This window comes from Oryzias latipes, chromosome 15, assembly GCF_053564925.1.
Source record: "Oryzias latipes strain Hd-rR chromosome 15, Olatipes_Hd-rR_3.1".
NCBI lineage: Eukaryota > Metazoa > Chordata > Actinopteri > Beloniformes > Adrianichthyidae > Oryzias > Oryzias latipes.
This window is the reverse complement of record NC_136251.1, coordinates 13,179,156-13,195,181: the sequence shown is the minus strand read 5'-3', so window position 1 is coordinate 13,195,181 and position 16,026 is coordinate 13,179,156. Positions and strand designations below refer to the sequence as shown.

Here is a 16,026-nt window from a genome sequence, read left to right as displayed (position 1 = left end):
ATAGATAAATTAAAATAAGAAAATGTGGATTAGATTAGAGATTAGATCAAATGACAAGAGATCAAAAGAAACGAGATTAGATGAAAAGAGTTCAAATAAGATAAAATGAGAAAAGATGAAAAGGAATAAAATTAAAGGAGAAAATGTGAGATACATCAATGAGAAGAGGTAGGATTAAATACAATAAAATAAGAAAATATTAGTTGAGATAAAATGAGATGAAATGATTAAGATGAGAGAAGAGGAGAAAATCTAGGAAACTTCATTCACTCAAAAAAATCTCAATCATGACTAAAAAAGAAAATGTGCAGGTTCTAAAATCATACAAAACAAAAAAAGGTTCTATTTTCAACTTTATATGAGCCGAACAAACATGTCATCTGTGACATCAGCTGATGAATAATAGAAGTTTAAATCTTAAAACTGATCCTGGGAGAACTATTAAATAATTCTTCAAACTCTTGGATAACAGTGTCATTAATATGCGAGCTGCACTCTGATCATGTAACAGGGCTGTAGACAAAGATTATGTTACTGCGCTGAAAAGCATAATATTACTTAACTACAGGCTGTGGGGCAATGCAGGAGCAGAAGCTGATGTTTCTGTGGATTCAGTTTGGGTTCAGTCTGATGCTGGGCTCGGTTCAGACAGTCTGCAGAGTCCCCTGATTGTAAGCAGGAGTCGGTCTAACATTCATTTCAGAGCATAAACATTTATCTTAAGATAAAGATAAGAATTTTTGACTAATTTGATTTTTAAAAAAATCAAGTTTTACATCTTGAATATGGTTGGGGATGGAACAACAGCAAACAAAAACTCTGGTTTTTGCTACTAAAGTTTCCATTAAGGTTTGCAGTGGAAGAAGAAGAAGCCCCTCCCTGCTGGTCCAGTGTGAACACTATGGGCTAAACATCCAGACCAACAAACCTTTGCAGTCTGAATACACCCTTGAGTTGACAGTGTGAGGCACTGTAAGCTAGAGGCAGAGCTCTCAGTAACATGGAGGGGAAGGGGGGTTGGGCTTGCCCCAAACCAACAGTCTTGTCAACAACTCAGAGGTGAATTTCTAATGAATCTTCTGCTGCTCTGCAGAAACTAGGTCCTAGAAAATGACACAGGTTTTAGATTTCGGTAAAATGGCAGAATCAGAATTAAAAGACTTTAAAAATAGATAAAAAAATCTTTAATGAACAAGTCAGATCTAAGAGGATAAATAACAGTTTAACTTAGGACAGCAGAACTTTGATCTTTGTCCAGGAACCCCACCATCCAGGCTCAGATTGTTCTGCGAGGCACATTTGGTCCATGTTCTGTCTGGCCCCGCCTCACACCGTGTTGAGCTTGGTGACGATGAGCACACGCACAGACTGGTCGAACGCCGAGCACACGCACAGACCCTGCTTGTCGGGGCTCCAGTCCAGGCTGGTGATCGGCTGCGTGGACAGGGTGACGTTCTGCAGGAGGCTGAGCGAGCCGGCCACGCCCCCTGCCACACCCTCACAGTCCTTCTCGCTCCTTTGAGCTGGATACTCACTAAGTGGAACATTTTCAAGTAAATAATCAAACTGCTAGAACAGGAAAGTACATTTCTGGAAAGCAAACATTTTTGAAGACTTACTATTTCCACAGATGCAGATTTCCCGACCCGCCTGTTGTCATGAAGACGTCTCTGCTCTGAGGTAAATGTCTGACCTGCCAGATGGTTGATTTATGAGCCTAAAACCACAGAGATGCACTTCAGTCTCAGCACCTTTCCCTCACTCCGGCGGCGGTTTGTCTCTTTAAACATCAAATTGAACTCAAGGTTGATCCGCTCTGTTGTTTCTTAAGGCCTGTTCACACCGGTGTAGGTACCGGATGTTCTCGGGTTGCCGGATGTTCTCGGGGTCCTTCAGGGTCCTTCCAATGAGTTATATCACTAGAGGAGACATCACGTGGTTCCTCATAGGAGGAGAGCACCGCCATCTTGGTGAGGTCAAGTTTTGAAGACCAAACCACTTTTATAACATTTAATAAAGAGCTCTGTTTTTGCTTTCAATCACTTCATTATATGAAAAAGAAGAATGGCTTGAAATTGCTTAGTTTTGTTCAGAAATACAAACTTCACGAGTACCCCTAACTTAACTAGTATTAGACTGCTTAGATTTTTTTCTATGTTCCTTTATTTTATTTTACTTATGTTTTTATTTATTTGTGTGTAATGTTGATTGTTTCTTTTTTTCCCCTCTATTCTTTATTTTCTATGTCAATATGTTATATTTGGCAATGGTGACTGATCTTCGAGGCAATATTGATTACATCGTTATTGTTCGTTGTTAACGTTAATGTCATTTTTTTTTTTATTATTATTTTTTTTTTTTTTATTGATGCAGAACAAAAGTGACATACAGCAAAAGAACAAGGAACAATAAGCTGTACATCAAATGTTCAAAATAAACGCCAGGGGATATACAAGCAAAAAAATAAACTTACACTAAATTATACAGCTGAGCAAGGTGATACGTTTTTGTTAATGTATGATACCCCAATTGTCAATAAAGTTTTTAAAAAAACTTAGCGACGTTAACTCATTGGTCGTGGCAACTTACAGCCAATCAAATAGTGTGACGTCATCATTGGTCGAAGGACCCCGAAGGACCCCGAGAACATCCGGCAACCCGAGAACATCCGGTACCCACACCGGGACGAATTTCGCCGGCGATTTTCGCCGACGTTTAACGCCTCGTGACTAAACAAAGGGCACCAACGAGAGTGTGCACACCAACGCGAAAAAACGCCAGGCGTTGAAGCGTCAAAAAAAAAAAACGCCTTGGGTTCGTTTTTTTTTTCGACGCGTTGCGTCGAAATCTACTCGACCAATGAGAATTGCGCTTTTGCTCACGTGTCTGGAGCTTCTGAAGTTACAGTAAAACACAACTTGGGGGCGCTCAAACACAAAACTGCCTTGCTGAGCACACATACCAGCGAAGAAGATAGACGCCAAGTAGCGTCTACACACAGCCGCGAAGCAATAATGACGGACATTCTAAAATATCCCCGAACCAAGCACCAGTTGGAGCTAATGGTGCTTGAAATATTCATGTTTTCTTTGTATTATTCTGACAAGCGCGTAAATACTTGCTCTCTTCTTCTGAGTGAAAAGCGACTTTCAGAAGCGTAAAGTTGCGCAGCGCCACCTTGTGTACAGGAGTATTTCTGTTTTACATTAAGCGCCATCTAATGTCAGGGAATGAAATTGCATGTTCACTCCACTCATCGTCAGCGAAAATCGCCTGGGTGTGAACACAAAAAACGTGGCGAAAAACGCCTGGCGAATATTCGTCCTGGTGTGTACGGGCCTTTAATCTTTGACTGGGAACATGTCGGAAACATCCTAATCCGGATGTTTCCGACATGTTCCCAGTCAAATCTTCAGGAGGACATTCTTCCACAGGAAACACATCGGAAACATCACAATTACGGAAAAAAAAAAACAAATATATAATGCTAAAAGAAAAGAACACTTTCAAATGGAAACACACAAACTAAGAGGCTAGGAATGCAGAGATAGCTGCCTAATGCTGGCTTTTCTTCAGGAGAATGTAGCCTCATGTTTAGTGCCAAAATATGTGATGAAAAGGCCGACAAACAGCTAAAAGTTTAAGTATTTGAAGACATTACAAACTTCTTTTACATCAGTATTTACAAAGAATGTGCTGAAAAGGCGATACATAAAAAAAACACAAATAAATAAATAAATAAAATGCTGAAAATACTACAGATGCTAAATCCTAACGTCAGTAAAGAGGCTAGTTTTAGCTAAAGAATGTTGAAAATGCAAACGGTGTGTTGAAATTATTTTAATTAATAAAATTATCTAATAAATTTTAAAGTGTTAGCTTAATTAGGAGCCTCAGTCGTATATATATATATATATATATATATATATATATATATATATATATATATATATATATATATATATATATATATTATCATCATATATATAATCATCATGTATATGGACATACGTTACTCTGAAAGGCTTAAGAAAAGAATGATTCAGGCCCTTGAGGCACTTAAATAATAAAACAAAAGCCAAAACAAACTGAAAAGTTACATTTCACTACATATGTGAAAGCAATGAAATAATGAAATAAAAATAAGAGATAGAAATGAGAAATAGTGTTGGTTATGCTCAAATTGTTCTGAACATTGAACGTTTGAATTTGTGAATTTAATGTTCACCTTCATTAGAAAAAAAACATTTGATCAGTTGATCTTCCAGCTGAGCAAAAAACAAATGTTTGCAGCTCCTTTGTGAGCAGACTGGCTCCTGCTTCAAGACATTTGCAGCAAAACAGTTCTGTTTGCTTTGACTGCTGTTGTTTTTAGAGGGATGCTGTCTCTTTCTGGAAATGCTAAAATGGTGCACCTGACTGAGTCCCCAAAGGTTTGTTACCTTTTCAGAAACAGAGGCAAAGCCTTTGGTGTGGTGCTGCGTCCTCATGTCAAACACGTGGAACCGGCCCTCCAGAGACGTGGCCACCAGCTTGTTCATGTTGATATCTTTCCTGTCAAACTCCACGCAGCAAACCTGAACGTAACGCAGGAAAAAGGAATCCCAGTGAGAACCCACACAGAATCACAGCATCATTTATGATCACGCACATAAACGAGTAATGTCCTCAGCCCACCCCGTTCTTGATGTTGGTTTCCCATCGCAGAGACATGTTCCTCAGGTCAAACAGCTTGACGTCTCCGTTGTCGTAGCCGGCACAAACGCATCGGTCCTCTTGGTTGAAGGCGTGACCTGAAATCGTTTTAAGAAAGCCGGTTATGAGGCCAAACGAATAAAAAACAGGCTTTCACAAATTTATGAAGGATTTCAAAAAGTTCTGTACTGTTGTACACAATTATAGAATGTTATAGAACTTTATTTTACTAAAATAAACAGCAGGATGAAGATAAATCATATTTAAGCCAGAACTGTGGCATAATTCACAGTGTCAAAGGCTTTATGGTGTCAAACAATCACAACCCAATGACGATTTTGATTCGTAAGGAACAAATGTGTCTATATTTTCTGCTATGCTGTGTCTGATTACATTTTTGGTGCCTGTGGACAAATTTGGTTCCACCCTTCTCTGCAGAATTGCTTTATTCAATCACATTTTTGAGGATTTTCAGGAAAAATGTTCGTTTATTTAAATTAACCGGAACAAATTTGAACGTTTTGACACTTCAGAACCCTTACGGTGATCCATATGACTTTAGTGATACCTCAGCATGCTGTAGCATCAAACTGAACTTCACCTTTACCATCTTTTGTGGTGTCAAACAGGGACTTTCCTGTCCTCTGAATAGGTAGCATTATATCCTTATGGTTTAGAAGTGAAAACTTTTATTTTGAAAATTCTGCTCACCGAATGCAACAGTCCAGCAGTCCCTCCTGGTTTCCCCTTCAAGTGGTTCCATGTTGGCCACAGGCCAGTCTCTCTGTCTGGGATCCCACACCTTTACTGTTCCTGTGAAAACCCAACAGAACCTCAGATCCACTCTTGCTGTTCTAACTGTGTCTTGCCTCTATGGCCTTCACCATCTCTGCTGCCGGTCACTATCTCAGGAGCGCCTTCTCCGATTCCCAGACCTCCGACTCCGTCTATACTGTTGACTATTTCCTTATGGGCCTTCACAGAGTACACAGGCACATCAGCAGCCTCTAGATTCCTGTCCATGACAAATCTGTTCAGAAATCACCTCAGAAAAACACAACACATGGATTTTTGCAGGAGAAAATGCAGACAAAATACCAGATATTTAGATTTCCATCAAAATCCCCGGTTGCTATGTGTCTGGTCTGCAGGGAAGATGCCCCAAACGTGCCACACTTTATAGGTTTGGGTTTCTCGAGCTGAAAAACATCACAGGTTCTTATATTCTTAGCACTCAATCTGTGTTTGCTGGGTTAGGGTTGCCATGGCTACAAGCGAGAAAACCTTCTCTGGACAGCTCAGAGCAGCTCGTTGAGGTTAAAGGTGAAAGATTTCAACATGAAGACATCAGTGCACCTCTTTAACAAGCTGTACTTCTCCGTGCTGCAGCTCGTGGATCTGGATCACCCCGGTTCCTCTCGGAAAGTTGCCCAAACAAACAAACTTGGCGCTGCAGGGGATCCACTTACAGTCGAACACAGTGAAGTTTAGACCCGTGTGAGCATGCGCGATGATCTGAGGCTTTGACAGCGAAGACGACATATTCACCGAAGCAGAAAACTACGATTTAAGCGAATAAACCAAAGCAAACATCGAACATCAAATAGAACTTTGCGCTACAGAAAATCTACCAAAATATCAACGTTAGGTCCTGACTTTATAGGTGCCCACAAATATGCCTGATTTTCTCCCGATATTTAAAAATAAATACATTAAATTATTCTTAAAGCACATACATAAATATTTTTTTTACAGTTATTTGGATTTAAAAAGCGGGATGGTGATTAAATTACATTTAAATTGTACTTTTTGATACACCTGGTAATAACATTTTGTTTCGAGCGTCGACGACGCCACCCTTGGGGTCCTTTTCAGTGCACGAGGGCAATCTCGTGCGTCCCCCCGTTCAGTCCACACCACCCTTTTAAGGACTTTATTAAACTTTTAAAGACTGTATTTTGCCATGGACGCCAGTGAAAGCGGAGCTACGGCGCCGGAGAAGCACGATGACGGGGAATCGTTTACGAAAGTGAAGTCAAAGAAGAGCCAGAAGAGAAAACTGGAGCCAGACGGAGGCACGACCATGGAGGTCGAACAGCCAAATAAACGCCCGCATTTTCCACCCATCTCAGCTGACAAACTACGGGTATTTACAATGTGTTTTCATTTCTGCCTCTGCGATTTCACGGGTAAACCACAAACGCGAAACCGACTTAAAAACGCTTGTTTTGCCAAAGCGCTGTTCCTTTAAATATTGAGATGCTTTGCGCATGTGCACAAGTAGTGAAGCAAGGATGGGCGATACCAAATAACGTATTTGTTGTTTTTCAAGTTTTTCTTTACCGATATTAATATATTCTTGCACCAAATTACAAAAATATTCGTATGTTTTGCTCTTTTCTATATAGAAAATATTCTGTACAAGATTTACTTTACACGAATTTAAAGTTAGAAGACATAAGTACATAAATAAATGTTAATACTTTTGGATGTATGTCACGTTTGTGAGCAATACTTTTCCCATGAGTCAAGTAGTTTATATTTAGTGTAATTTAAGAATGTCTCTGTCCGTTTTTAATAAATTATAACGGGAACTGTCAAGTGTATCTGACATTTGATGCGGCCCAATAAAACATTCCTGCAGTGTCTCCTTATGGACAGCGGGTGGCGCACGTGGGGCCTCTTTGATTTCTTCACACTGTTTAGCACTTTTAAAAGTGCCAAGATGTAATGTCTTTTACCACTTCAACTTTTTTTTTTTACCTAAGGGCCTATGATGACTGAACTTGGTATTGACGTCTGATTGGTTCCTGGGATCACGTGACCCTAAGCAAAATACTCCTGGATAGCTCTGCACAGACGGATCTCTACTATCTATAATACCACAGAGCTTCTCTCCAAAATCACTTTTTGTTTATTATTAGAACCATTTTAAATGACATGCTATTTAAATTTAAAAATTAACAGTATGCTGTTTAAATCAAACTACTGGATAAAACAATGTCCTTGGATGGCAATAAAGAAACCATTGAATCTCCTCTCCTTTTCAGACGTGGTACATTTTCAAATTTCATTTCCTGCGCTAAGATTCTTCTTCATTGATCAAAATTCTGACGTGTTTGAGCTGCGTTTCAGACTGACTTCAAACTCACCACCATTAGAACCAAACTTTGATTTGTCTGCAGTCATGAATTTCCATTAATAATTAAAAAAAGCAGTTACGGGAGCCAAACTGTTCAGTAAAAAGTGCATTTTTAAACATGATTTATCACATTTTTTCTTCCACCAAACAGAACAAAACAATCACAGATTGTTTCTGTGACTTTAAAATCTACTCCGAGAGCATTAAAAAACTGATCTGTGATACCGGAAGACTGATTTGAAGAAGGCCTAAAACCAAGCAGAGATTTTAAATCTTAAACTTCTAAAGTCTAAAAGTAAACAAAAAAATCATTCTGGATTCAATGGAGTGCTGGGCTTCTGTCGTCCTCTGATCAGCAGTTGGACCTCCTGGTTCGTGTTTGACTTCTTCTTGTCCTGACTGTGCCTGACGGTTGAGCACGTTTACATTCCTCTGCAACAAAAAGGGCGAGCAATATTGGAGCTAACCAGCTGTCAGTTTTGAACCAGATTCTCAGATCAATACATACATGGATGCATGGAAGAAAGTTTGTGGCCCCGCCCAGTTTTTTTTTTTTTTTTTTTTTATCATCACAAAAATGATCTTTTCCAAACTGCATTTTTCTCATCTGCTCCTGATTCACAACTTTTTGAATAAAGAGAGTAAGAAATGGAATGTTGAGCTAAACTTTCTTCATGTATGTTCTCCATCATAAGAAAAACGCCACAAGAACATGTTAAAAACACAATTTTTCATGGGAGTCTGAACACCGTCATGGATCTCTGAAAAATTCTGGAGTTTTTGAAAGATATTTGCTCAGCCTTTACAGGACAAGTAGGGCAGAGTCAAACAGTTCACCTTTCCTGTTGCCACGGCAACAACAATGAGCTGCCCACAGATATGCATTTGTTCGGCTTCAGATTTTTTTTTTTAAGAAATCTAGTTTTTTTAAAAAGGGATTAGAAATTACTTTGTTTGTAAAAAAGTTTGACATAAATCTACGGCTGTTTTTTTTTGTGTGTTCCAGGGTTCTGATGAGATGAGGAAGGTTGCCGTCCCGGCTCATAGGTACACGCCGCTGAAGGAGAACTGGCTGAAGATCTTCACTCCCATCGTGGAGAACCTGCAGCTTCAAGTCAGGTTTAACCTGAAAACCAGAAATGTGGAAATCAAAGTGAGCTTCCTTCCCGCGGTCTGCTACTTCCTGTTCAGTTCTTGTCGTAACCCCTCCCCTTTCTGTCAGACGTGTAAAGAGACGCAGGACATCGCCGCGCTCACCAAAGCTGCAGATTTCGTTAAAGCCTTTGTTCTCGGGTTCCAGGTTGATGTGAGTTCAGAACTTTTTTAGTAAGAAGGTGTGTATTTGCCGAGTCGCTCACACCCCTGACCTTTCCTCTCTCAGGACGCCATGGCGCTCATCAGATTAGATGAGCTTTTCCTGGAAAGCTTTGACGTGACAGACGGTAAGGCCGCGGCTCCCCGGTACTGCGCTCGCCGCCCGACTCGGGCCTGAAAGTTCTGCTGGTGTTTCTGCAGTGAAGCCGCTGAAGGGCGACCATCTGTCCAGAGCCATCGGGAGAATCGCAGGGAAGGGAGGAAAAACCAAGTTCACCATCGAAAACGTCACCAAGACCCGCATTGTGCTCGCAGACACGTGAGTGTCACCGCAGGAAACGGATCAGGGCGGGGCCATTTGGCTAACTCCTCCCTCTTTCTCATCTCTCAGAAAAATCCACATTTTAGGTTCTTTCCAGAACATCAAGATGGCCCGGACAGCAATATGTAATTTAATCTTAGGTAGGCTGGACTTTTCCTGTAATGATTGATGCCGTCTGATGTTCTGAGAACAAGGATGTGACCTTTCCACCCCCCCTTCACCCCCACAGGAAGTCCACCTTCAAAGGTCTACGGAAACATCAGAGCCGTGGCCAGCAGGACCGCCGAGCGATTCTGAACATGGACTGGCTAGTTCCGGGATTGACCTTCTCAGAGGGGAGGAGTCTTCCACTTTCATACCTGCGGGGGTCAGAAGTCTAACTTTTGATCTGCTGTGTTCATGAGGGACGGATTTCAGAAGACATTATTTGTAAATAAACCTAAAGAAACCAACATGTCTGCATCCTGTTTTATTCTGTCTCAATGTTTTATTGAAAATAAAATAAGAAATCTAACACTTTAAACTGTTTATAGCTGATGAAGCAAACTATCAACTGTTAAAGTGACCGAGGAGCTCAAACTAAATGATGCTAAACCTGCCAATTAACACACGATACTAAACATGCCAGTCAAAGCCCCAAATATGCTCAACATGCTAGCTAAAGCAGAAAGTTACAGCGGATCTCCACAAAGGAAAAAGCTGATTGAACTGCTGCTCTGATTTTAAACCAAGATACTAATTTACTTAATTTTTCTTGACAAGCAATAATAAAAAACCAAACAAGAGTTTAGAATGAAAAGATAAATGGGTTCCATTATTCACAGGAGTAAAACCTTGAGCCTGAAACCTAATGACTATACCTCCACCTCCGTGCTTTCATGTACATTTCTGCAAACTGCTGCAGATGGGGTATCCTATGTTATCTTGTGGGGTCCAGAATGACCCTACTCCCAATGTTAAAGTGCCTTGGACAGTGAAAGGAATGCTTTCATATAAAATAAATTCCTTTACACTTAAATACTACCTTTATATAGTTGATCAAAGCTGTACCAATGTCCAGAACAGCAAATAATGCTCACTCAAAAAACTTGAAATGGTTCGTTGTAAAAATGAAAAAAATCCTTTTTCTTTTTGTGAATGTTTACCAGGCAGAAAAAAAACAGAATATTTGGTTTATTTTCACATATAGTGTAAAAGTTGAAAGTAGTTTAATGTTGATATTCTACAATAAAAGTACTAAATGAAATCTGAACTATCCTAATATGAAATAGTACTTTGGGATTAAAACAAAGTTTAAAAAATATATTTAACAAAGAGACTACCTTTATGGTGGATTTAGATGCTGCACCAGGTACTACAGAATCTTGGTACTTACAACATTTCAAAGTTTATTTAAATTTGATTTCATTTTCATACAGTATCAAGTTTCCAACAGTCCCACAGCATAAGATGCAGCATGCAGAAAAAGGAAAACAAAAGGTTCAAATCTTTTTCCCATTTCCCCGCTCAAACCTAAAGTCCCTCAGAGAAAAAGTAGCACTTACAAACTAAAGCGCGGCCTGAACTATACAGATAACAGAGAGCCAGAACTGCATTGAACAAATACTTATATACAAAAGAAAGAAAACAAACAAACAAACAAAAAGAAAAGTCAGATTTCCCCTTTAAGCTGAGTACAGTGTGGCAGTTTGAGACAGGATCAGATATGCAACTGCGACTGGAATCGAAGCACGTCGCTGACCCGGGTAAATACAAAAGTTACATGTAGTTCAGTTCATTTGGATCACCTCCCATAATAATATGTGTACATTTACCAAAGTTTGGCAACATCCATATTGTATACCGTTAAATTCTTAAATATATTAACATCACCATCCATGTGTAAACAAGAGGATTATTTCAAAAAAATTGATCTACATGCACAACAAAAAATAAAATATATAATTCCATGTCATGCAAGCACAGGGAGGCCCAAGCCGTGCAGAGCTTTGGGATCAGGGGAAGAAGGGGGGGGGCGACGACGGAGCACTCCAGATGTGGCGGTTCGAAACCCGATGGGAGGAAGGAGGGAGGGAGGGAGGGAAGGAGGCGGTGGTATTTAGAGTTTTTCCTGAAAGGAGGCGGAGCCACAGTGACAAAGGAGGAAGGGGGTGTGTGCAGACAGGCGCCCCCCCTCCCCCTCTTACGATGTGGGCTCGCGCTGATCAATAAAAAAGCCGGATGTGGAAACGGCGGCGGCGCCTCGGTTGCTGTTTTTCTACTTTTGTGGGCGATCTGATGAAAACCGCCAGGATTTTAGTATTTTGGGTTTGGACTCGTCGTCAGGTTGGATGGCGAGGACCGGATATGTTCTGGTTGGCACTTCATACCCTACACTACACCCCCCCCCTTCACAAGACAACCGTGGATATACTTATGTTTTCTTTATAAAAGACCAACAAAAAGAAAATAAATACAACAAAAAGTCACCCCCCCCTGAAAAAGAAAAGAGTGGAGAATGAAGCAGCCTCTTCCCAGCGCCCCCCCTTTCCTCCCCCTCATCCCAAAGTGGAGATGCTCCTGCAGATGACTGGTGGGTGTCCTGCGGTCTCTGAAAGCGCTGTGACCGGGGGGGGGGGGAGGAGGGAGGGTTGCTGGTCCGATAACACTTCGGCGTTGGCTTGGAGAGGCGTGGTGGAAACAAAAGGTGGCGTCACAGAGAGAGAATACTTCCATGGAGTTAACACGGAGAGCGTTTTCGTCTTCAGCAGAACTTCAGAGGTGGTGTCAAGGGCGAAGGGGGACGGCGGGGGCGGCAAGCAGGCGGCGCCTCACACGTCCACCACCATCTTTTTGTGTATATCGAGACCTCCAACCACCTGCAGGAAGAAGAAGGGGGCGGGGCAACAGGCACTCATCAGTCCAGGAATTTCCCTTCGTTTCCTCCAAATCTGCGACATAAGACAACCAAAAGATTGGTTGAAATTATTCCTAAATGCTGCGCCGAGTAGCTGTTTGGATTTCCAGAATCACGTTTACTTGTTATTATTTTTTGGCTTCTCCAAATACTACTGTAGATGTCATCATTAATTGTACTTTGGACATATTTTATGCTTTGAAATACTTCAGACCTTGAGGTTGTTTTTTTTTTAACTTTTAGGTGATTTTTTTCATTGATTCTCATAGCAGGTTCTTGGCGTTGTGTGGCCTGCAGGAGGCGCTACCTGACCCCCTCCTTTCCTCATTGGCTCAGACCATCATGATCAGAGCCGCTTGGGACAAACTTCTGGAAAAACAAACTTCTTCTGTTGGTTTTGTCTCCGTTGCAACCATTTAATTCTTTGGTCGCCTGGAGACGACGAACATGTCTACATCGTTTTAAGAAGACTTGGCAAAAGTAAACTTTTGGATTTCCTTGGCAACAGAGGTTTTGTTAGCCACGCCCACATTCCTCATCTCTTCATATTGTATGTCATACTGTTTCGATCGGCTCCAGCCGTGGATTCATGCATTTCATTTTCACAATATTTGGATATAAATGTCAGACAATTCAATTCCTTAAATCCAACCGTTTTTCCTAAGCAGCTTCCCGATTTGTAGATTGTGGGGAAAATGTGAAAATCAGCAAATATTTGCAACAAAATGGCCGCCAAATCATAGGTCCATAGTGGCCATCCCATAATTATTTTCAAACTTCCTTTGCGTGTCCCCGACAGGTGTGTTCTGGTTTCATAAGTGGATTTTGAAATATTTTTATGAGTCCCATCAGAGATTTTGGCCCCATTCATTTCTTTGACCGTTTCTCTCGCTGTGATGTCAACGGGAAGTTTGGCGTGTCTTTCAGTTTGTGGCAGGGGGAAATGTTTTTCTTAAAAGCATCACGTAGAAATGAAGATTTGAGAAAACAATCCGGTCTTCCAGCCCTAAACTGCTGCTGGACATGATCATTTTATTCAAAGGGACACAAAAAAATGATTGTTAAAATCAATTTGAGCATTTTTGAAGTTTTTCTGTGCGCTTATTCAAATGTGGGCGGGGCCATCCTGATTCTAAACCCTGATTGGTTGAACAAAATCCCTGATTGGTTGAACAACATGAAGAAAACTCTGATTAAAAAAATAAGTTCTTTCAGACTAAAGAAACTGTCCTCTCAAATTGGAAAATGATGAATAATAAATAATCAGCAGATGGGGCTGCTTTATATTTAACGGAAATATCTAAAGTTCCACAAACTAACAATCCGGTTTCAGCCTTAAAGCTTATCTGCTGTTTTTTAGTCTAGAGCTTTCTTAAAGTGTTACTACAACAACTACTTTGTTTTTAGGGAAATTCTGAATTCTGATTTGCTGCCTGACTTAAGATTTGGTTCCACTTTTGAGTTGGAACGCCTGAAAAAAAAAGTCAAAAGCTATCTGAAATCTAAAAAGCAGAAGAGTTCGAGAGATGGCCAACCACAACTCAAGTCTATTTTTGCGGTGCTCTTATTCTGAAAGGACAGTTCTCCTGAAGCTGTGGAGAAGCAGCTGAAACCAGGAGTCTGAAACGCAGCTCTTCCCGTCAGAGAAGCAGAGCTGCTTCCTTTGGGTCCAACACCAGACGAGGTTCTAAAAGGAGAACGTCCCTTTGTGCCAAAAACGACTAGCTTTGGTCCTGATTCAGAAAACGCAGCTGCGCTCTAGTTTACAGGAGACTCACCGCACAGAACTCTTCAAAGGATATCCTGCCGTCTCCGTCCTTGTCTGCGTTTATGATGGTCTTGTCCACGATCTGCTGCAGCTGTGTGTCCTTCAGGTTGTTCCCCACCATCATCTTCAGCACCTGAAAGAGCTCACCGTTGGAGATGTAGCCGTCCTTGTCCATGTCGTAGATCCTGAAGGCGACTGCGCGGGAAGAGGAGCAGAGGAATCTTTCATCTGGAGTAATCGCTCTCATAAAACACTGAGTGTGGAATGTGAGTTGCATCCCTGAAAAGTGCACCGTAACCCTTTAGCACCAGAGCTTTAGCTCAAGTGTGGACATTCTCTCAACTACAGGAACTCCTCAACGGTTCATGTATTTAACGTCATTGCTGCAGCAGGATGCTATTATGTAACATAACGTCGTAGAGTTACGTTATGTCAGCGTGTGGGTTATTTTATCCTTCCAAGGTACAAATGAAATGTTCCCTCGTTTAGTCGTTATGACGGAGGATAAGGTTCCAAATGTTTGGAAGCTCCTTTGTTTGGTTTACGGTTTATTCATGTTTTATTCATTGATTGCTGGTTTGCAGGATCTCTGCAGCCGTTGATGAAGCCATCGGTATTCCTGCAGCTCTCCACTTCCATCCTTTCTTCCTCCACCAAAGCCGAGATCTCCTCCAAGTCTGAGGCTCTGTCTGAAGGCCTTCTCTACACACCACTTCGTGCACCATATGGTGCGTTCACCATTTTGTAGTGACGTCTGAATCTACAACTCCAAAATCTGCCCTAGAAAAGTCTCTCCTAACAACCAGTTTGCATCCATGCTCACTAGACTGGCGAATATAGACCATAATGCATTGCGTTTGAACCATTTTTGCAAAGAGAATGTATTTTTTAATAAAATATCAACATTTTCATCTTCAGAACTCAATAGATGTGTAAATAATCGTCACAAAACGCACATATCAATGAGATTTCCACTAAGTGAAATCGGTGACGTCATATTCCCCCCTTTAAAAACAAACAAAAGTAGTGAGCATTGTGTCCTAATTGCTATTAAAATATATATATATATATATATATATATATATATATATATATAAAATATATATATAAAATATATATATATATATATATATACATAGTCCAGCACTATATAGTTTTAGTAGTTAGGGGTTAGAGTGGGAATTCGGACACAACTGAATTTTGTCTTTTTTTCTTCTTCTAGTTAATCAACATGTAAAAACAAAACAACGTAAATTTACAAAATAAAAAGTCAAATTTAGCATATGATTTTAAAGTCCTAATAATTTTTCCCCCCCTGTGAACTGGCTCTAATACGCCATCGTACGTGGTCTTGCTGATTTATTTCAATACAATTCTACATGTTCTTTTTCTACAGTGCATTGGGTTCTGAGTCCTGATTGGCTGTTGACCTTGTCATTCAATCTCCCTGCTTGCTGTATCTCCTGTACAGTTTAGGCCTGTAAAACCCCAAACCACACACCCTTTCTACATTTTTCTCACACAGACACAAACATTCTCTCTCTTGTTTAAATCCAGTATTACAGAAAGAAAACAAAGATCTGATCACGACTTGTAAGGATTTTGGGAACTGAAATGTTCTCCAGTTTGATTTCTTTCTCACACTAAAGTAAACAATACTGGAATAGAAAACTCAAATTTTTCTCAATTTCTTTCAAACTTATGCTCATTTTCTATCTACAAAATGTTTTTCATGGTTTCGTGTCCATGTGAGCCTATGCTGTGGCGTAGGTTGTGGCGCCCCCTGTGGACGTGAGGTTGTAATGAACGGGGAGCATGACTTACATCGCAGCTTCTGCTCTTTGTCTCCTTTGACGCTGAACTGTGACACCCCCTCGATGAACTCTGAG

At 40.6% G+C, this 16,026-nt stretch overlaps 3 protein-coding genes across 3 annotated transcripts in view; 1 reads left to right on the top strand and 2 right to left on the bottom strand.

Moving 5' to 3' along the window:
- Nucleotides 1–1,169: 1,169 nt before the first annotated feature.
- On the bottom strand, nt 1,170–6,528 carry dnaaf10 (dynein axonemal assembly factor 10). The gene is made up of 8 exons (XM_004076991.5): nt 6,052–6,528; nt 5,794–5,894; nt 5,580–5,710; nt 5,407–5,508; nt 4,678–4,793; nt 4,443–4,577; nt 1,620–1,717; nt 1,170–1,534 (listed from the first exon to the last, which is right to left on the bottom strand). Exons 1-8 carry the CDS (start codon nt 6,235–6,237, stop codon nt 1,327–1,329), a joined length of 1,077 nt encoding a protein of 358 aa, XP_004077039.1. The 5' UTR covers nt 6,238–6,528; the 3' UTR covers nt 1,170–1,326.
- Nucleotides 6,529–6,597: 69 nt separating this feature from the next.
- pno1 (partner of NOB1 homolog) lies at nt 6,598–9,901 on the top strand. The gene is given in 7 exon segments (NM_001104783.2): nt 6,598–6,841; nt 8,844–8,990; nt 9,060–9,143; nt 9,219–9,279; nt 9,353–9,470; nt 9,543–9,613; nt 9,703–9,901. Coding segments are annotated over 7 exon segments (732 nt in total). The 5' UTR covers nt 6,598–6,658; the 3' UTR covers nt 9,771–9,901.
- Nucleotides 9,902–10,841: 940 nt separating this feature from the next.
- LOC101161991 (calcineurin subunit B type 1) overlaps nt 10,842–16,026 on the bottom strand; it is a 28,361-nt gene continuing 23,176 nt past the window's right edge. The window contains exons 4-6 of the mRNA XM_023963754.2: nt 15,962–16,021; nt 14,148–14,332; nt 10,842–12,331 (exon numbers count right to left, since the gene is read on the bottom strand). Of these exons, the coding sequence (XP_023819522.1) occupies nt 12,284–12,331; nt 14,148–14,332; nt 15,962–16,021 (293 nt within the window). The 3' untranslated portion in view covers nt 10,842–12,283. The remainder of the gene's footprint in view (nt 12,332–14,147; nt 14,333–15,961; nt 16,022–16,026) is intronic.